The sequence below is a fragment of the Capra hircus genome, unplaced genomic scaffold, assembly GCF_001704415.2.
Source record: "Capra hircus breed San Clemente unplaced genomic scaffold, ASM170441v1, whole genome shotgun sequence".
NCBI lineage: Eukaryota > Metazoa > Chordata > Mammalia > Artiodactyla > Bovidae > Capra > Capra hircus.
In genome coordinates this window covers 304001-325280 of record NW_017189962.1, presented here as the reverse complement: position 1 = coordinate 325280, position 21280 = coordinate 304001, and the positions used below count along the sequence as shown (strand labels likewise).

The window sequence follows — 21280 nt, the reverse complement described above, 5'->3', positions numbered from 1 at the left end:
AGTGTGAGAAGCAGCGCTGTTCACCCACAGGTGCCCTGCGTGCCCTGCATGGGCAGGCGCTCTGCAGCCTCGACGCCGTCCCCTTCACTCAGGAAAGACCGATGGACGAGGGGACAGAGGTCCTCGTACAGCAACGGGCCCTCGTACAGCAACGGGCCCTCGGCGGAGAAGGGGCAACGGAGAGGGAATACGGTACCCAAGGGCGAGGGGGGCCTGAGCGGCCACGCTGGCTACCAGAGGGGGGACAGCATGAGGCTCCCCACCAGAGCAGCGTCCCACCCACCCCGAGGGCGTGACATGGGGCCAGGCAGCCGTCTGGGAAAGACGCCCTGGGCAGACCAGGAGGGTGGCCAGGCACACAGGAGGAGGCCTACGGGAGTGTCCAGGCGAGCCCGCTTCAGAAGAGTCACTGAGAGGGCACTTGCAGGGTGGCAGGTGGGCCCGGGAGGCCTGCGAGGATGCTCAGGTCCAGGGAAGGTGGCCGTGGTGCAGACCAGGACGGGGTGCAGGTGGTGAGACAGCCGTGTGGGCCTCATTCTGTGCCTGTTGTTCCAAAGATCTGCTGAAACCGTTCTTAAAGAATGTGCTCGTGTTGCCAGAAATGATACTTTCTCCAATAGACACATTTCCTGCCGGAGGTTTTCGATGCCACTGCAGCTGGGCAGGTCTTTGGAAACTGTCTCTGGGCCCCCTGAGCAGGGGATCCTGAGGAGCACAGCAGGGTCCAGGTCCCCACAAGGCACCCCATCGGGGGTCCCCCACCGCACCCCCACCCAAGTGAGGAAACCGAGGTCCAGGAGGAAGATGGATGTGACCAGGGCAGACTCTGCACGCGCACCTGGGGCGGACGTCGTTAGAATCCACCCCCAGACTCGCCCACGAGAGCCCAGACTACACAACTGCAGGGGCACCGGCTCTGAGGCTGACGACGCTGGCCGACCCTGGTGCCCCCACCGCGGCCTCAGGACGCCCGTGTCCAGCCCAGCTCTGCAGGGAGCCGTAGTCTGGGATCAGGGTATTTTTGAAACATAATCTAATTTAGCTCTCACAAAGGCAATTATGAGAAGATGAGGAAATCTGTCTTCTACTGGTCTGAGGACAGTCAGGGTCTGGACCAATTATTACTGACATCAAGAAGATAATTGAGTAGAGCAGCCATGATCCCCAGCACCAGACTCCTTCCTGCTGTGCGAAATGTTTGAAAACGCTAAGGTTCCCTACCTCCACTGCCCTCACCTGAACTCAGGTCCCCACTCCCTCAGAGGGTCTCACCCAGAGGCCCTGAGCCGACCTGGACTCACCTCTCAGGTGGGATGGGACGAGGGTGATGTTAGGTGGACACGTCTCAGACGCTTCACCCTGCTCGAATCTGCCTTCATTGATTTGTACAATATTCTACCCATTTCACAGATGAGGAAACCGAGGCACTAAGAGTTTGAATAACTTTTCTGAAGTCAAGAAGCTGGTTGGTGGCAGAAACAAGATATGAACCAGGCCAGTCCCATTTCAAGGTGTGGTTACGTCCTGCAAATATGAAAGCGCGTATTTACCTGACTACAGACATTTAATCTTTTGTTCATGCAATCAACAAATGTTGACTAAATTTCCTCTATGTTCAAGATACTAAGAGAACCGTGAAAATGAGCCCTACAGACCTGCCCTTTAAGAGCTTTGAAGGTGAGCAGAAGGAGAAAAAAAACGTGCTGTTGTGTTAGGGAGCAGATGACGACGATAGCACTCGTGAGAACCGTCCTGAGAGGAGAGATGGGAGTCCCCAGGGGTGTGGCCCAGCCCCAGGGGAGACCGAGGCTTCCTGATGACCAGCATGGCGCCCTCCTCTCGCACCGGAAACCCCTGGGGACCATTATAATCCCAGCGCCCGGAGGGAGAAGTCTGAGGGCCCCAGGGGGTCCGTGAGCAGCCGGACTGGGAACCAGGCTTTCCGGCCAAGAGGATGCTGACAGGGCAGGGGGTGCAGGGTTCGGGGGGCCATGTCGCGTCCAACCTGTTGGGGGCCACTGTCCAGGGGCCCTGTGAGCAGGGCTGTTGGGAGGATGAGAAATCACCGTCAAGTCCAAGGGTCCCAAACGGTGAGGTCTTCCTGCATCTGCCTCATGCCTAGGTGGAGGGGACTCTTCCCAGCCCCTGGAGATGGAAAGAAGCATGATGAGCTGGTGGGGGGCCGGCTCAGCCCCAGACAGCAGGATGCGGAGCTGATCGTCCCAGGGCCCGGCCTGTCCTCATGGCCCCCACAGCAGAGGTCCACACCCGTCTGGCTGGCCCCTGCTCCCCGTCTAGGCGCTGCTCCGTCACAGCGGTGCTCAGCCCGCACCGCCCACCCCCCCCACCGAGCTCAGGTGGCTGGTGTTGCTGCTGCTTCCCCTCCTGGAGAGAGGGTGGACGTCCAGGCCACAGGAGGGGCCACCCAGAGCTGCCTGGCCGAGGCTGCCCAGGCGCTGGCCGACCCCCGCTCGCCTTGCGGCCATTGCCCCTCAGTTACCTGGGCTTCGGCTTTGGAGAAACCAAAACAGGAAGAGTCCAGGGGCTCCCGCCCGTCCACCCTGCCCCAGGCTTCCCTCCTCGGAGGGTAGATTTCACGGGCTCCAGCTGGAACAGGGCAGAGGAAGAAGATTCTAGAACTTCGCTTCTTAAATTACAATCAAGGAGACTTAAAAGTGCATGACCGGCCACCCGAGAAGGGAGGATGAGCCGTCGACACTGCCGGTGGGGGTGGTGGGCAGGTGAGCCCGGCGTCCACTCAGTCCTGTTAGGAAACCGGGTTCACTGAGGCCTTGCTTAGAACCGCAACCGGCTCACGACAGGCGCCCGGTAACACCATGTGCGCAGAGAGTGAGTAAGAGCAGCCCCACCCTCTCGACACCGGCTCCCACCCAGGCGGATGCCCCTGCTGGACGCACCCCTCTCCGTGGGGTCCTCCCGGCCCTGTTCCAAGAGGATCCGTCACCTCCATCTGCCTGAGCAGAGAGGGGTCAGCAGGCTCTGAAACCAGGGCCAGCCCTGAAAAGAGAGGGATTAGAAGACCCCCATGAATCAGCCGGGAAGCCCCTTTGGCAGCCGCAGGCCTGGTGCGGTCCAGATGCTGGGTCCTCAGCCCCGTGCCGGCGGGACCCTCATCACTGAGGGAGTGTGTGTGGGAGCCTGGTCCAGAGCCCAGGAGCTGGCGTGGGGCAGTCTGCAGAGCACGCCTGTAACCGATCACCCTGCAGGAGCTGGGGATGAATAATGCAGGCGGGAGGCTAGGAGACACAGGCCCCACCTGCCCGCGCCCGTTGACGCAGTGAGGGATGAGCCAGACGGGAGATGCTCTCGGGGACACGGATAGATTAAGTTACGAACACCCTGGGCTTTGCAAGAAAGCCTGTAACGGTGATCTCCCAGCCCCTAACGAGCCTGAGCAGGGGGCTCACCTTTCAGGCGCTCAGTCGCCACGGGAAGCCCACCCCCGACTTCCCAGAGGGAGGGTGACTTGCTGGCCTTGGATCCGCTGTCCCCTTGGACATGCAGGACAATGCCTGTGTGAGCAGAGCTGTGCCCCTCGCAGGCCTGGCCTCCCACCCGCGGCCCTTATCAAACTCTGCTGAGCCAGGGAAATGCGGCCACCCCCGGTGATCTGGACCCGCAGGGCCTGGCGAGGAGCTGGGACAGGGAGCCCCCAGGGCGACCGCCCCCATCATCTCAGGCCCTGGACCTTAATAAGCTTTCTCCCCGCAGCCCTGCATCTTGGACAAAATCCTTGTTCTCTCTCACTGAGGGAGTGAGGTTTGGTTTCTCCAAAATCAAATCAAGCCTATTTAATCTTCATTTGAAATTGTCTACATGAAGCCTGAGAGCCTAGCTAATATTTATTTTAATCCTATGCTTTCAAATTGAGGTTTTCCTTTCAAATTATTATTCTCTTGGCTGGCAGAAGGCCTGTAAGGTAGCCGCTAGGTTTTCAGTCAGGCCCAACCTGTGCGTCCGGACACTTGCGGAGGGGCTGGTCCTATCGTGGAGTAAGAGGAGGTGACCTCAGCCTTCGCTGACCTCAGGTTGCATGATTCTTAGCAGTTCTGCTTAGTTAGTTATTGTGTTTATCAGAATCAGCTCGTATCACCTGAATAGCCCCAGAATCTCCATGGAGATGCCCTGGTGGGGGGGCCCTCCTTCAAGGTGTCTCTGCCTCTCCTGGGCCTCAGCTCCACTCAGACAAGTGTGGGACGCAGCTTCAGAAAAAAAGGGGACTTACGTGTACACGCAGTAGGGCCTGATGGGCCACCGGAACCTGCCCAGACGGGGAGCAGAGCAGAGTGTGCAGGCGTGGAGGCTGTGGGGCTGCGCCAGCAACTCTGAGTCTCGAGAGCGATGGAGACAAAGTGTGCGTGTGTGTGCATGTGTGAGCGTGTGTGTGTACATGTGTGCACGCGTGTTCGTGAGTGTGCATGGGTGTATGCAGGTGCACGTGTGCACACGTGTGAGTGCACGTGTGTGAGTGTGTGCACGAGTGCATGTGTGTATATGAGTGCACGGTGTGTGTGTGCACGAGGGTATACATGTGCACAGGTGTGCATGTGAGTGCATGAGTGTGCACATGTGTGTCATAAATGTGTGTGCGTGTTTATTGTACACATATGTATGCACGTGTGTGGGTGTGCATGTTTGTGCACGTGTCTGTACACGTGTTCACATGTATGTCTCTGTGTGTGTATGCGTATTTGTTGTACACTTGTGTATACGCGTGTGTGTGCATGTTTGTGCACATGTCTGTACGTGTTCACATGTATGTCTGTGCGTGTGTGTGTGTGTCTGTGCACATCTGCACGTGCAGCTGTGTGGTTCTGAAGGAGAGTGTGCACCAGGACCATAGCACGATCTAGAGAGTGCATCTCTATTTTTAAACTATTTTTACGCATTTCTACTTGGACAGAAATTGCATTTTCTGTCTTTGATTAATACAAAGAAAAGTTTCAATGAAGTCATTTTCAGCTTCTCCAGGTCGATAAGGAAATATGCCCAGTGGGGCTGGGGGCAGTGGGGCGCCTTCTGACACAGGTCTCGTCAGAGCGCACCGCAGGGTGGAAGAGTGGCGTCTCCTCGGGCGCCTGGCGTGGGGATGCCCACAGGGCCCCAGTGCCCACCCTGCTCCCTGCAGGGGTCCTGAGGTGAGCGCAGAGGGCCAAGGGAGCCAGGGACGAGGGCTTCTCCTGGGGGAGCGGTCACCCGCCCGGGGCAGATGGGTGAGCTGCTGCTGCTGCGTCTAGGGGCTGGGCTGGATAGCCTGTCCCCTGCCCAGCACTGCGGGGGACAGCTGGAGTGACAGCAAGGCCCCTCCAGGCGTGCCTGGTCAGGGGGTCTGCACCAAGACAGGCCCCCGCAGGGTCCCGAAGACACACCAAGCATCACCATGAGCGCCGACCAGGAGCCGCCGTGTGCACCTCCCCCAGCGGCCTCAGCCCGGCCTGGAGGTTTCGGCTGGCCAGGCGCGGGAGGCCGTCCCTGCAGCTCGGCTGGAAAAGACAGTGCCAAGGGATCAGAGTCCCAGCCTCATGATGGGGCATTTAAGTTCGTGCCTTGGGCGCTGCTTATAGTGTCTACAGAGTGGCGGCAGGGTTGGAGGGGGGTGGGGGGCGGGGAGGGGGGCGGAGCAGGGGGCGGGTTAGGCGGGGGCAGGTGGGAGCTTCAAGGTGGGGAGGGGGCCCTCGGGGCGGGGAGGGGTGGCGGGGGGGAGGGGTGGCGGGGCGGGGCGCCGGTGGGCACGGCTCCTTGCCCCCGCGGAGGAGCCTGCTGTCAGTGTGGGCCTTAGTGATTCACTTTTTTCTGTGTGATGGTTAAAGTTTTAAAGCCTTTTAAAATAAGAGTGGGGTGACTAGAGGACTTTTGCTGCCTGTGCCTACATGGGGCTGGCTGTCACTTTATCGGGGTGGGGGGCCCCGAGCAGGCCACGAGAGAGAGACAGCTCAGGTCCCGTGTGAGGCTTCTGTGACTGTGTCCACACAGACCCCCTAGCTCCTGGAATAACTGCTGATCCATAGGTCCAGTGTATCCTCCGCTACAGCTGGGCCAGGTTTAAAATGCCACAAGTATTGAATAAGGTTTTAATGTGTGTCCCATGCAATATTGGGGACACACGTAAAAAAGTTGTTTGCTGTTTATGTGAAGTTCAGCTGAACCCCAGTTATCTGGCCGTCCAAGCGCAAGAGGAAGGCGGGCGGGGAGGCCCACTGCGGGTGCTGACTCCCCGCGAGACCGCTCCCGGACCCTGAGGGTTAAACCACTCTGTTCAGGCCACGGGGGCCTGGAGCAGATGAAATGGGTTGAGAAAGGCAAGAAGCGGCATTTCCTGCCCCCGCTGCAGGCGACTGGGGTCTACAGCCACCCGATGACAGTGTCCTGTCCTAGGACACAAAGCCGGCGTCAGTGTCTGGGTACAGCTCCAGGTCACAGACCAGGAGCGCAGACCTGGACGGCTGTGCCGGGCCCTTCCAGGACGTTCTGTGACCAGCACACAGGAGAGAGACCCATCCTGCAGGTTTATTCATCACGAAAGGGCTTTAATGTCCTCGGTGCATGAGGGGCCAAAGACACACTTGAAGCATGGACAGCCATCTGCCCACACGCGCCGGGGAAGCGGCTCCAGACCGGCAGGGCCAAGGGTTCCCAGCGGCTGAGCCGCGGCCTCAAAGTTCCTGCTTCTCAGGATCACGCTGTCCCGAGGCCGTGGGGCCGCAGGTGGCGGGCGCGCTGGCTGCACTGACATGGTCTGGGGGGGGGGGTGCTCAAGACGAGGAGGGGCCTGCCCTGGCCATCAGGCAGCCAACCGCACAAAGCTAGACTGGCCCGGCGCTGGCCAGGCTCTGCAGGCCCAGAGGCAGTGAGGGGGCGGGAACAGGCCTGCAGGGAGACAGCTCTGCCCCCAGCTGCCCGGCTGAGCGGGTCCGCACACAGGTGAGGTTGGCTGGAGACGGTCTCAGAAGGAAGGGAAGCCGGAGGGCGGCTGGCGGCCTGTCTCACCCCGGGTCCTGTGCCCTTCCCTCCTCTTGGATGCCTGGGACTCAGCGCCCCCGATGTGCAGGAGGGGCCAGCCTGGCCCCACCGTGACTGGTGGCTGTGGTGGGTCCAGCAGCTGGGCACTGAGGGAGACGGGCCAGGCCCCCAGTCTGGCCTCTCCAGGGGGGCCCACGAGCCCCGAGGCCAGGGTTTGCCATCTCTGCACCAGCCCTGAGAAGCCAGGGCCTGGCCAGCTGCCGTGAAGGTGCCAGGAACCCCAGCCCAGCCCCTCTCCCGCTGCCCAAACCACTGCCAGCTTGTTCGTCTGCGCTAGTGCCCTGGAGAGCCGTGCGTCAGGGTGGACTCCATCTGGAAACCAACGCTGGACACTTTCTGAGCAAAATGGTGCCAAAAAGTGGGCCGTTTCCCGCTGGCGCTCCTACCCGGGGCGGGAGGTCTAGCTGGACCGGCCTCCTCCTCCCGTGCTGAGTGGCTGGTGGGAGGGCTCGCCGACCCACCAGGGGCCGCGGCCGGCCTAGGAAAGCAGACACATGCCTGACTTGGATGAGGGGGCTGCCTCCTGCCCGGAGCTGCCCTTCATGTCGTCCGGCATCTGCCCGTCGGGCCGCCACACGTTCAGGTCCCCGAAGATGCCCGTCTCGATCATCTCCTCCTGCCAGGGGATGGGGCAGGTGCCCGAGGCGAACTCCTGAAAGAATTCCGTGTCCGCTTTGTCAAAGGCCACGCCCTTGACCGTGGAGAAGGCACCCACATCTTGGATGTTCTTTGCATAGACGGTCCTGGAGTCCGGGATGAAGGGCGGGGTCAGCATCCCTGCAGGGGGACAGGAGATCCCGAGCCTGAGCCGACAGCCAGGGCCAGGGGGCTGCTTGCTGAGAGCCCCGTGTGTCTGCCCTCCCACACGCTGCCCTGGCGGAGACGAGCCATGAGACCCCCCCCCCCCAGGGTGCCAAGCAAGGCCGGACACTCAGTCCAATTAGGACTCCTGTCATCAGAACCCAGCCCACAACTGCCACCCCCTCCGCCCTCCCAGGAAGCCCGTCACGAAGGTGGGCACTGTCCCAGCCCCACCACCCCCAGCCTGCTGTGCCCCTGGCCCCACACTGGGCTCTGGCCTGCAGGTGGACCCGGACACTCAGGATAATCGCCTGCGCTCTCGCCCCACCCTCGTCCTCGTGGGCCCCAGGCCGAGTCAGCCCAGCTGGGTGTGGCCTCAGGATGAAAGTCCAGCTCTAGCTTCCCGGGTGCTGACTGCTCAGGTTGCCGGTCCCCGGCACACCACCAACCCCACCCAGGGCTGGTCTGGGTGGCTCCCCGGGCGCCGGCACCTCCAGTTTAGCCGGGGCTGCCTCCACCCAACCCTTCCCTCAAAGGGCGACTCCTACAAGAGTGTTGGGCCATGAGGTCGCAGGCTCCAGGTCCTGGGAGGTGGCTCGGGGGGTGTGGTGGGTCCCGCGTGTCTCCCCCGAAGACACACGTGCACACGCCCACGCTCTCCTGCACCTGCTCACAAAAGACCCGGCAGCAAGCTCGGGCTGGATGCTGACGGGAGAAGTCCTGCTCGACTCGGCCCGTGGGCTCCTGAAAGGGATCGCCCAGCCACGGGTTCGGGTGCTTAGCACAAGGGCGGGTCAGGGTGCCTTCAACAAGACTTGTCCAACCCTTGCCACCTCCGAAGGTGCCCGAGAGGCCCGACCCAAGAAGGTCCGGTCCAGGGCTTGTTGTGACGAGCAGGGACGGGGCCTGTGGCACCGTCGGGCGGAGGATGCTGCGGGGGTTTTGCCCCGGCTGCCCGACCCACCAGCTTCACACTGAGCTTCTGGATGCCCTCAGAACGGGGCGGTCACAGGGTTCACACAGCCCCAGCCCCCCCATGGGCAGTACCGGTCTCCAGCTGCCGCCAGCTGACATCTCTGAAGAGGGGGTGCGTGCGGAGCCCGTCGCAGGAGCCGCCCCGGAACCCCAGGCGCTTCTCGGGGTCCTTCTGCAGCAGCGCCTCGCAGAAGTCCTTACTGGCCGGGCTGAACTTGTCGGGGTAGGTGACCGCCTGCTCTAGGACCCTCTGCTTCAGCTCCTTGTTCTCCACCTGCACGGCGGGTACAGCACCGCCCGCCCAGTCACTCTGCGGGCCCCTCCCGCCGCCTGGCCCCCTGCAGCTGCAGACACAGCTGTGCCTCGGCCCAGGCAGCCCGGCCTCAGGAGGGCGCACACCAGCCTCCCACGGACCGGCTCAGCCTCGCCGTCAGGGCACGAAACCCTGAAGGCAGAGACTTGCACCCTTACCACCTTCCCCTCTAGCTGCTAAGGGGCAGGCGTCCACAGGGTCCATGGAGCCACAGTTCAAGCCAGCTCCCCAGAGCATAGTGGCCACTTCCAGTGGCTCCATCAGCAGGAACCTCCCTGACAATCGCCCCAGAATTCTCTACCCCACCTCAGACAGACGCTGACTGGGCCTCTCCCTGTCGGTCAGATCTGCCCTTCCTGAAACTCCTGAAACTTCACAGGGGTGGAACCATCTAGAGTCACTCCTCCGGGTCCACATTCTCACATTCACCGTGGCAGGTTTGAGACCCATCCGTGTCGAGGGTGTGTCCAGGGGCCCTCACCACTGAAGAGACCAAGGGTGGGCCACAGAGCGTTCGGAGGGACCTCGATGGACCGGAGAGTGGGTAGGCCATGATAGCTCAGTCTCATAAAAGCTCCTTATGTGGGTTTTCACCAGAACACAGGGACCCTGGCAGGCCGTGGGGTCAGCACAGGCCCTGGGGGGCTTCAGTCCCAAGGCCAGCGTGGACTCCATCCTGCCGCTCTTCTGAGCCGCAGTCGGGGAGACTCGCTGGTTCAAGGCAGAGGCTCAGACCCAGAACAGCCCTGCACGCTTGTCGAGGGGAGGTCCTTGCTCTTGGGGGACCCGGTTTGTTCTCTCAACTGTCTCGGGAGAGGCGCGGGGACTGGATAGGGGTGCCCCTGGGTAGTCTAGCAGAAGAGGCGGACAGCTGAGACCTACAGGCAGGCCGAGGGGCCACGGGCACAGCAGACGAGCCTCGTCTGAAGTGCCGTCCACACTGGGCCCCCTCATCCCGGCTCCGAGCTGGGCGACGTGGCGCCCTGAGACAGGCTGCTTTGCTCTTCTTGTTCTGATCACGGATGGGGCCTCCAGAAGGCCTCTGCTCACAGCCCTGCTGGGTAGGGCAGAGTGCCCCAGGCAGGAGTGGGCCTCCCTGGCCCAGAGCCCCTCAGTGCCCACTGCCCCAGGACACCCAGGGACGCTGCTGTGCCTGGAGCAGGGCCTGCGGTCAGTACCAGGGAGGAGAGCCCCCAGGCCGAGCTGCTCCTGGGGCAGGGCTGGCATCTGGAGACCAGGGATGACGTCACCGTGTCCCCCTCCTGCCCAGGGCGGACCTGCCCCCGAGAACCCAGTGCTTTGCCACAGAGGGCCACCGCCAGGTCAGCGGGGGTCGCTGCCCCGTGACCCCCCACACACAGGCCCGCCGGCACTCCTACCTTCTCTCCGCGGGCTCGGAAGGGCCCTCGGGCTGCAATCATCTCATACAGCGTGACGCCCAGCGCGAAGTAATCCACGGAAAAGCCGTACTCCTCCCCCTGCAGGAGCTCGGGGGCCATGAACCCTGGGCAGGAGAAGCGGGACTCAGCGGCCACCGGGAGGGGCAGACACCCCGTCTCCCTGGAGCCAGCAGCATCCTTGTACCGTGACACATGTGCAGACCCCCGCCCCCGGGAGGTGCACCCCTGTCCTGAGTGTCCCCTAGGCACGGCTGCTCCTAGCAGTGACCACCCCCCACCCAGGGTGGGTCTGGCCCCACTTTGCTGCCCACGGCAAATGGATTGGGCGTCTGAGGCTCATGAGGGGCCTGCAGGGTTGCGAGGCTGTGGTCAGAGGCAGGAGCTTGGTTGCCGCCCAAAAGGGCACAAGAGGAGAGACCAGAGCTCCAGTGTCCAAAGAGCGGGCTGGACGCTGGTGGCCTGTGCACTCCACCTCTGGGGAGCTGGGACCCACCGGCTGAAGGGGACACCCTGGAGCCTGCCCCAGCCTCCAGCCCTGGGTGCCTGGTGCGGAGGCCAGCCTGGCATGTGGAGAGGTGGACAGGCAGCATCTGGGGCCCATGGGGCACTCCTGGGGCAGAGGGGTACTCGGGAAGTCAGGGGCTTCCGTGCTCCGATGACTGGATGTCCCCTCAAACCAAAGCTGAACGTGTGTCTGTTTCCAGCCTCTCTGAGCCCTGCAGGGTCTGCCCGTATTTGTGGCGAGTTCCGAAGGGGGGCATGACCACAGGACATTCTCCCAGGGGCTGCAGGTCAAGTTCAGAAGAATCACTGGCCCGGAACACAGCCTCCCATTAGGAAATTACACTGCCGTCCAGGTGCCGCAGACTCAAGAAAGACACATTCACCAACCACCGTTCTCCATGGAAACGTCCAGGAGGAGGCCCCGAGGAGACACCGCGTCCCGGCGGCAGACAGCCCGCGGGCCCCTGCCCTCCACGCCGCCCGCTCAGAACCACAGACGCGGTCTTCAGTGGCGACGGTGAGAGTCGCCGCGTGAAGGAAGGATCGAGCGGGGACGAGGAGTGAACAGGGAGGGTGTCAGCTCCTCCGGGGGGGAGCCTCCCGTCTCCCCCTCCCCACGGCGCGGCCACGCAAGTCCCCGCTTGGGTGCGCTGCGGCTGACCCGGGCTGGAGGGAGCGGGGCCGGGGAAGAAGGTACGGAGGGCTCCGTGAGGCCTCACTGGACACCCCGACCCCAGGCCCTGCGGGGCTGCTCGCGGCCACACCCGGCGCCTGACCTCAAAGGCTCGGCTCCGCGCAGCCCGAGGACGGCGCCCGACCCGCGAGGCCTGCGCCCCCTGGCGGCCAGCAGGCCCCCTGCAAGCGGGGCGGGCCACACCGGCGGTCCAGCGGCCGGCGTCCTGGCCCCAGGGAGCGGCCCCTGCGGCGTTCTCCTAAGGACGCGGTTCCCAGGAAGAGGTGAGAGGCGTCTGCCTCACACGCTCACGCCCAGGGAGGAACCTCAGAGATCTGGCCCAAGGTCCAGAATATTCAAAAGAGAACTTTTCCTAAATAAAGCCCTAGATGAGAAAGCCCTACCGTGGGGACAGGCAGCCCCCAAAGGAGCTGAGAGCCCAGGATGGGACAGAATGAAACCCAGAGGCCTCAGTCCCAGGCCCCTTCTTTCTCCCCAGAGCTGAACAAACGGGAGGAGCAGAGTTGCTGGGAAAGCCTGCAGAAACCCAGGGCCGTCGGGAGCGTGGAGGGCACGGCAGTCTGAATGTGAGCCTGGGTGCCCGGCGGCCCCCAGGGGCCTCGGTGGTGAGACCCCCACCCCGTCCCCCACTGTGAAGCCTCTGTTCCCACCCGCTGGGGGTGAGAGGGGATGGGGGCAGGACCCCCCGGGCACGTTCACGTGAACACACACACACGCTCTGGACAAGAGCAGCCCCCACTGCACAGCCTCCCCGTGGCCATGCGGCGTGGGGAAGGGTGGACCGGGGGCCCCCCGAGGCCATCTCCCCGTCTGCCCCCTGGGATGCCCACAGCTGAGCTCCTGCCCGGCCCCCACCCAGTGGCCCCTCCCTCTGCCCTGCTGCCCTCAGCGCGGACCCCAGACTCTGTCCAGCGAGGCGCTGGGGAGCTTCCGTCCCCAAGGGTGGGCACGGGTGCCACTTCCACACAGCTGTGCAGGCCCCCGGCTGTTTCCCTGCCCCCTCTGCGGATGAGGGAGCAGTTTTCTGACACCCCAGTGTTCACCATGCCCCCACCCCGGGCCCCGGGACCCAAGGACCTGGGACTCCAGGACGGGCCATGCCCCTTGCCCCCTCTGCAGATGGCAGAGCAGTTTTCCGACACCCCAGTGTTCACCACGCCCCTGCCCCTGCCCCCAGAGAGGCTGCACCCTCAGAGAGCCCTCACCTGGGGTCCCTGCATAGCCCTTGGTCTTGGTCTGTCCTTCCTTCAGCTCCACGGCCAGCCCAAGGTCAGAAATGCGGACATTGCCTGGGGAACAAACACAGCTCAGGTCACCTGCAGCCCATGAACAGAGGCCCTGGTCTTCCTGGAGCCGCAGGAGCCCCGGCCAGCCTCTGCAGGCACACACGTGCATACCAGGCGCGCACGCGTGCGCAAGCGCAGCACAGACACATAGGAGACCCCACTCCTTGCTGTGGACAAACGGGGGCGTCCAGCCGCGCCTGCAGCCGGGGTCCAGGTCACCGGCCCTCAGTCAGCCTCCTTCGCGAGCTCTGCAGCCTCGGCCCATGGGGACGTCGGGTGTCCGTCTCGCCTCTGACGGGGAGGGGGCCCTAAAGTCACTTACAGGGGGCCTCAGCCTCTGGAGTAGCTTTCTGATAAGAAGCCCAATTTGACTCCTCACAGAGGCAGCAAGGAAAGTGATGAGCGGGGACTTGGCCGCAGCCCTGTTTACTAACAGCTCCACACACTCCCGATGCCTGGACCGACTCCCTGCAGCCCTGGACGCACAGTCGTGCTCCAGATTTCCCTTGGGGATAATCACTGAGCGAACAATAAACAGACGTCAGCTGGGTCTTTGTGCTGCGGGACTATAACCAGCGTTTATCAAAGCTGGTCCCTCCCCTACTGATGACCTGTCAGGCTGGAGAGGGCAGGGAGGCCGGGCGGGCGGGGAGGGCAGGGAGGCCGGGCCGGGAGGCAGGAGAGCAGGGAGCCCGCCGCACCGTCGTCGTCCAGCAGCACGTTCTCGGGCTTGAGGTCTCGGTAGACGATGTTCCGCTGGTGCAGGTGCTCCAGGCCGCTGATGATCTGGGCCGTGTAGAAGATGGCACGAGGCTCCTGGAAGCCAGGGTTCTCCTCGTCCACGTTGTAGATGTGGTACCTGGGGACGGACCGTGTGGAGCCCTTGTGTCTCTGGCACAGCCACAAGCCATGGGCCCGCAATTTTGATGGGAAGTAAAATCTTGGGGAAACGGTGAGGGCTGAGGCCACCAGGCCTGAGGAGCCCGCGGCAGAGCCGGGCCCCCGGCCCTGGTGCCCTCGTCCTCTTCGAGCCTCTCCAGAGCCACTACCGGCAGAAGCAGGCGGTTCTCCCAGCCAACCCGCCCCGCCACCCAGCCCCGGCCCACAGGGCTGGGAAACGGCCCCAAAGCCACCATCAGAGAAGCCAGGCAAAGGGAGGTGCAGGCGGGCCGTGACTAGCCCGAGGCCCGCTCGACACGGGTGGGTGACGGAGCCTAGGAGCCTGCTCCAGCGCGGGCTGCAGGCGGGTGTAATGGAGTGTGGTGCGGAATAATATACCATTCCACAGTATAGCAACACCGCGCCGTGCAGGGGCGTGTGGCGCAGCAGAGGCTGCAGTGGGGCAGGGTGGCGCCAGCAGCCTCGCCTGGTGCGGCTAGGCGCAGCGTGCAGCGCAGTGCAGGGCGGTGCACACGCGGCGCCGCACCGCGTTCCCGGCACCCTGCAGGGCGCGGGCCGCAGGTGGCGGCAGGCGAGCGCCAAGGTCATCCTCGTTTGCACGCTCCAGACCCCTTGCTCCTCCTCCATGAACACACACAGGTGACTCAGCCAGAGTCTCAGCCCCTCACCTGGAAGGGCGGCCAACAACTCGCCCGGCCGAGTTGCAGTGCAGGAGCGCCCAGACGGGGGCCGGGGCCCAGGGACAGCCCTGCACGCTCGGGAGGGACGTGTGAGTCCCTGAGGGTCTCAGAGGCCCGAGCTGACTCTCCGCAGCAGCCACGGGGCACCAGTGCTTATCCTCATCCCCGTCGCACAGACCAGCGCTGGCCAAGCGTGGCTGAGCTGCCTAGCTGACCGGCAAGTCCTTTCCCCCCGAGAGCCCAGGGTCAGGCCCCTGGGTCCCCCACGAATCCAGACCCCTGGTCCTCCCTGCTGGCCAATGGCCAAGCTGTGGTTCCAACGTCCCCACACCATGCTTCCAGCTCTGCCATCGCCCCCAGGGCCCCCACATCTCACTGAGACCACGGACGCCTCAAGGGCCAGCAACCGGAAGACAGAGAAGGCTGGATGAGGACAGGACTTCTCCTCGACACTCATTCTCAGCACGTGGGAAGCAGCCCCTCTGGCCCCAGAGACCCTGCACAGTCAGCCAAGCTCTTTGAGCCCTGCTCCCATGAGGCTGAGGGGAGCCTTACCGAATGTCACCTCCGTTCATGATGGTCATCACTAGGCAGAGGTCCGTCTTGGTCTCGAAGGCGTAGGCCAGAGACACGATGAACCTGCTGTGCACTTTGGCCAGGACCTTCTTCTCCACCATCGCACCCTGCAGAGCGGGGCAAGCCCCCGGGTTCAGGCAGGAAAGAAAACCCACCCCAAGCAGCCAGGTTCCACCAACCGGAAAATGTCCCAATAAAACACGGAGTTGCAGGTATATTTTTTCAGTTCAGTTCAGTTCAGTCCCTCAGTCGTGTCTGACTCTTTGTGACCCCATGAATCGCAGCACACCAGGCCTCTCTGTCCATCACCAACTCCTGGAGTTCACTCAAACTCATGTCCATCGAGTCGGTGATGCCATCCAGCCATCTCATCCTCTGTCGTCCCCTTCTGCTCCTGCCCCCAATCCCTCCCAGCATCAGAGTCTTTTCCAATGAGTCAACTCTTCCCATGAGGTGGCCAAAGTATTGGAGTTTCAGCTTTAGCCTCAGTCCTTCCAATGAACACCCAAGACTGATCTCCTTTAGGATGGACTGGTTGGATCTCCTTGCAGTCCAAGGGACTCTCAAGAGTCTTCTCCAACACCACAGTTCAAAAGCATCAATTCTTCGGTGCTCAGCTTTCTTCACAGACCAACTCCCACATCCATTCATGACCACAGGAAAAACCATAGCCTTGACTAGACGGACCTTTGTTGGCAAAGTAATGTCTCTGCTTTTCAATATGCTACATAGGTTAGTCGTAACTTTCCTTCCAAGGAGTAAATGTCTTAATTTTATGGCTGCAATCACCATCTACAGTGATTTTGGAGCCTCAAAAAATAAAGTCTGACACTGTTTCCACTGTTTCCTCATCTATTTCCCATGAAATGATGGGACCAGATGCCATGATCTTCGTTTTCTGAATGTTGAGCTTTAAGCCAACTTTTTCACTCTCCTCTTTCACTTTTATCAAGAGGCTTTTTAGTTCCTCTTCACTTTCTGCCATAAGGGTGGTGTCATCTGCATATCTGAGGTTATTGATATTTCTCCTGGCAATCTTGATTCCAGCTTGTGTTTCTTCCAGTCCAGTGTTTCTCATGATGTACTCTGCATAGAAGTTAAATAAGCAGGGTGACAATATACAGCCTTGACGTACTCCTTTTCCTATTTGGAACCAGTCTGTTGTTCCATGTCCAGTTCTAACTGTTGTTTCCTGACTTGCATATAGGTTTCTCAAGAGGCAGGCCAGGTGGTCTGGTATTCCCATCTCTTTCAGAATTTTCCACAGTTTATTGTGATCCACACAGTCAAAGGCTTTGGCATAGTCCATAAAGCAGAAATAGATGTTTTTCTGGAACTCTCTTGCTTTTTCCATGATCCAGCAGATGTTGGCAATTCGATCTCTAGAGGTTGTAAAAAGCAGAGACATTACTTTGCCAACAAAGGTCCGTCTAGTCAAGGCTATGGTTTTTCCAGGGGTCATGTATGGATGTGAGAGTTGGACTATAAAGAAAGCTGAGCACCGAAGAATTGATGCTTTTGAACTGTGGTGTTGGAGAAGACTCTTGAGAGTCCCTTGAACTGCAAGGAGATCCGTCCAGTCCATCCTAAAGGAGATCAGTCCTGGGTGTTCATTGGAAGGACTGAGGCTAAAGCTGAAACTCCAATACTTTGGCCACCTTGTGCAAAGAGTTGACTCATCGGAAAAGACCCTGATGCTGGGAAAGATTGAGGGCAGGAGCAGAAGGGGACGACAGAGGATGAGATGGTTGGATGGCATCATTAACAGAATGAACGTGGTCTCGGTGGGCTCTGGGAGCTGGTGATGGACAGAGGGACCTGGCGTGCTGCGATTCATGGGGTCACAAAGAGTTGGACATGACTGAGCAACTGAACTGAACTGAACAAAGCGATTGGTTCAAAACTGGAAAAGAAGTACCACGAGGCTGTATGTTATCACCCAGTTTATATAAATTACATGCAGAAAATACATCACATGAAATGCCAGGCTGGATGAAGCACAAGCTGGAATCAGGATCGCCGGGAGAAATATCCACAACCTCAGACATGCAGATGACACCACTCTAACGGTGGAAAGTGAAGAGGAACTAAAGAGCCTCCTGAAGAAGGTGAAAGACACAGTGAAAAAGCTGGCTTAACACTCGCCATTCAGAAACCTATGACCATAGCATCTGGTCTCACCGCTTCATGACAAATAAAAGGAGGAAAGTGGAAGCGATGGTGGACTTTCTTGGGCTCCAAAATCACTGCAACGGTGACTGCAGCCATGAAATTAAAGGACACTTGCTCCTTGGAAGAAAAGCTATGACCGACCTAGACAGCGTATTGAAGAGCAGAGACATCACTTTCCTGACAAAGGCCCATCCAGTCAAGGCTGTGACATTCTCCAGTAGCCGTGCATGGATGTGAGATTTGGAAAATAAGGCTGAGTGCCGAAGGATTGATGCTTTTGAACTGTGGTGTTGGAGAGGACTCTTGAGAGTCCCTTGGAGTACAAGGAGATCCAACCAGTCTATCCTAAAGGAGATCAGTCCTGAATATTCGTTGGAAGGACTGATGCTGAAGCTCCAACACTTTGGCCACCTGATGAGAAGAGCTGACTCACTGGAAAAGACCCTGATGCTGGAAAAGATTGAAGGCAGGAGGAGAAGGGGACGGCAGAGGGTGAGATGGCTGGATGGCATCACCAGCTCGATGGACATGAGTGTGAGCAAGCTCCGGGAGCTGGTGAAGGACAGGGAGGCCTGGTGTGCTGCGGTCAGCGGGGTCCCAGAGTCCGACACTACTGAGCGGCTGACCAGCAACAGCAGCGCAGTCACAAGGACTGAGTGACGCGCCCCACAGGCCCCACCTCGCGGGGACAGGACACAGCCTGGGGACCGTCACCTGCAGGGACTTCAGGGCTCCTGGGGCCTCGAGCCACCAGCCTTGCAAATGCCCCTGACGCCACGCGGGCCCCTGGGCACCTGTGAGCACCGGCCTTCCCTCCAGCTCCGCCTCTGCAGACCCGCCTCTCCTCCTGTCCAGGCCTCTGGACAGTGGAGGTCAGCTGGGCCCACTGGCCAGCACCCTCCCAAGCCACCCTGCACCGCTAGCCTCTTTCTATACTCATCTTAAAACCCTATGAAGTCCGTTTAAAGTGCTTCTAAACGTTGTGCTGGGTAAGGAGAAGAGCCCTTCTTGATTTGGGAAGCCCTTTCTCTCCACTGCATTGGAAGATCTTAGGCAGATTTTACTATAAAAGTTCAGTAAGTTTCCTGAACTCAGGAGAGAAGCAGCTTAGTTCCCTAACAGCTGGGTTAAGATTGCAGGTAGATGGCCCGAGGGTGACCACTGCCCCGGAGTCCATTGGGCAGAGCGCCCTCAGCGGCCCTGGGTGGGGTGCTGCGGGGGGGCTGCCATTCACCCCAGCACGGGAACGCTGGCGCTAGACGGAGCACGGCCGGAGACGAGTATCCGAGACACTAAGCCACTTTGATCCTGCCCGAACGGAGCCTGATGCCAGAGGCAGAGCCGGGGAGCCTCTGCCCCCTGTGTACCCCTGCCTCCCCCCAGGACCCGGGCAGCGCTGAGCTGGGCGCCCCGGCCTCCCCACACTGGCCCTGGGGATGCCCTGGGCAGCCTCCTCACTGCGCAACCAGGGTGTCCCGGGAAGCCAGAGGGAGGGGTCTGGGGAACTGATCCAGCCTCCCTGGCACTGGCTGCTGTGTCTCGTGGGGGCGCCAGCAGACCGAGAGGATGAGGAAGCTGGCACACCACCCTCGCCAGCTACGCCCAGGCCGCGCTTCGAGGAGGAAGGCCACCTGGCCCATCCCAGGCGCAGGGCTAGAGGCTTAGAGCAGCCGGACGAGCCAAGCCGCAGGCCCAGTGTGGAGCCTCACCCACGCCCGTGGCCCTGGCCAGGCGTTCGGCCGCTGTGCAGACAGGCGGGTATGACCAGGGGGTGCAGGGGACCGACCCCCACCCAGGGCCGCCCCCCGGAGCAGCACAGCCCACCTGGTATCCCTTCCGCTTCTTCAGCCGCTTCTTGTTCAGCTTCTTGCATGCGTACAGCTTGCCGGTGGCCTTCATCTGGCAGGCGAACACCTCCCCGAAGCCGCCCCGCCCCAGCACCCTGAAGTCTAGGAACCAGTCCTCGCCCATGGGCTGGGCCTCCAGCCACTTCCACTGCAAGAAGCGCAGGAAGTAGAGACTGTCCAGGAACTCCTGGAAAGGGGCCTGGCCTAGGTGTGCCAGGACGGCCCGCAGCAGGGGCTGGAAGAGCCCGTCCCCCGCCCCCTCCCGGGCCCGCGCCGCTGTCTCCGCACCCAGGAAGCTGCAGAAGAGCTGGGCCTGGGGGTCCAGGTATGCGGCCCGGATGGCCTGGGCCTTCTGCGGCCGGAGGGCATCGTCAGCCGTGTCATAGTCCTCGATGTCCCTCCAGACCTGCAGGGCCGGCCCGTGCTGCTCGTGGGCCCGCAGAAACTGCTGGAAGAGCCGCTTGCCGATGGGCTGCTCCAGGCACACGCCCTCGAAGCCCAGGTCGAGGCTCTCCCGGAGCGCCTCGCACTTGGACAGTGGGGGCAGCTTGAGCCTGGCCAGGTACTTCCTGTCCCGGGCGGCCGGGCCGCTGCTCGCGTCGAAGCTGCCCCGGGCCGCGATGAAGGCCGAATTGGCCACCACCGTCTCCAGGGACCCGAAATCCATCCCAGCGCCGGGCCCTGTCCACGTCTGGCTCCCGCGTCCCCAGCCGGCCTGACCTGCTGCCCTTGGCCTGTGGCCCGTGCCCACCCTCGGGATGGGAGGCTGGCCGGGTGGCGGGAGCCCCAGGAAGCCCGCTGACGCAGCTCGGGCTAAATCCCTGCCAGAGTGGAGGACGTGCAGGGCAGCAAGCAGGTGCCAGAAAAAGACAATCCCTAAGCTGCTCGCAGACGGATTAGCCGGGCCGCACTGCCCACTGCTTCCTGCGAGGAAGGGCACGCGGGGCCCAGGCCCACCTCGCAGGCCCGGAGCCCCTGCCTCACGGGAGCTGCCCCGTCCAGCCCGCAGGCCCGAGCAGACGGGCCGGAGCCTCATCTGCTCCCTGGTGGGGACACGGGGCCCAGGAGGAGCCTCGGTTCACGAACATGGCTGGTTTTCCTCACCGTGTGCCATCTTCGTCTTTAGAAAAGCAAGCAGCGAGGAGACCAGCGGATGCTGGTTTATGAGTAGACTTCCCGCGTGTCCACAGGCGAGACCCTGCCCAGGGGACACCCTGCCAGGGCACCGGTCAGCATGTGAGCCCGGACACTCATGCCGACCTGGCCCTGAGAACAGCGTGTCAGGCTGGTGGCGTCCTCGCCTGGGGCCCTGGCTCCTGCTGAGGAGTCAGCTCCCCGTCAGCCCCTGCCCTCACCGGTGTGGCTGGTGGAGCAGGATGCCAAGAGAAGCGTCCAGGTGGAAACAGAACGGCATGCGGGACGCACCGACGGCACCTGGGGCTGAGGCCCCACGGAGAGAGGCTGGAGAGAGGATGGAGAGGCCAGGGACATGCCCAGGGCTCCCGAGACAGGCCCGCGGCTCCCGGAGACAGGCCCGGGGCTCCCGGAGACAGGCCCGGGGCTCCCCCGAGACAGGCCCGCGGCTCCCCCGAGACAGGCCCGGGGCTCCCGGAGACAGGCCCGGGGCTCCCCCGAGACAGGCCCGGGGCTCCCGGAGACAGGCCCGGGGCTCCCCCAGGGCTCTCCGGAGACAGGCCCGGGGCTCCCCCGAGACAGGCCCGCGGCTCCCGGAGACAGGCCCGGGGCTCCCCCGAGACAGGCCCGGGGCTCCCCCAGGGCTCTCCGGAGACAGGCCCACGGCTCCCTCGAGACAGGCCCGGGGCTCCCCGGAGACACCCCCGGGGCTCGCCCGGGACTCTCCAGAAACACGCCCGGGGCTCCCCCGAGACAGGCCCGGGGCTCTCCCGAGACAGGCCTGGGGGTCCCCGAGACACGCCCGGGGCTCACCTGAGACGCACTCCAGGCTCCCCTGAGACACACCTGGGACACACTGGGACACGCCTAGAACACGCCTGGGACACACTTGGACACAGCTGGGGCGCACTCACGGGGCACCTGGGCTCACCTCAGCACAGCCTTGCTGGTCTTGCT

General features: G+C 62.0%; 1 protein-coding gene across 1 annotated transcript; it reads right to left on the bottom strand.

Moving 5' to 3' along the window:
• Positions 1 to 6508: 6508 nt before the first annotated feature.
• GRK1 (G protein-coupled receptor kinase 1) lies at positions 6509 to 20095 on the bottom strand. Its single transcript, XM_018044994.1, has 7 exons — positions 19167 to 20095; positions 15150 to 15277; positions 13716 to 13873; positions 12934 to 13017; positions 10510 to 10634; positions 8890 to 9091; positions 6509 to 7818 (listed from the first exon to the last, which is right to left on the bottom strand). The coding sequence occupies exons 1-7, from the start codon at positions 19854 to 19856 to the stop codon at positions 7520 to 7522; spliced, it is 1686 nt and encodes a 561-aa protein (XP_017900483.1). The 5' UTR covers positions 19857 to 20095; the 3' UTR covers positions 6509 to 7519.
• Positions 20096 to 21280: the final 1185 nt, after the last annotated feature.

Bases quoted from the DNA above. Each gene is read 5' to 3' on its own strand.
- GRK1 (XM_018044994.1), bottom strand. From the start codon at position 19,856: ATGGATTTCGGGTCCCTGGAGACGGTGGTGGCCAATTCGGCCTTCATC. The intron at 13,018-13,715 runs GTGCGGCGGGCT...TTTGTTCCCCAG, and splicing joins CGTGCTGCTGGACGACGACG to GCAATGTCCGCATTTCTGAC. The intron at 7,819-8,889 runs GTACTGCCCATG...GTCCCCCTGCAG, and splicing joins CTGGCGGCAGCTGGAGACCG to GGATGCTGACCCCGCCCTTC.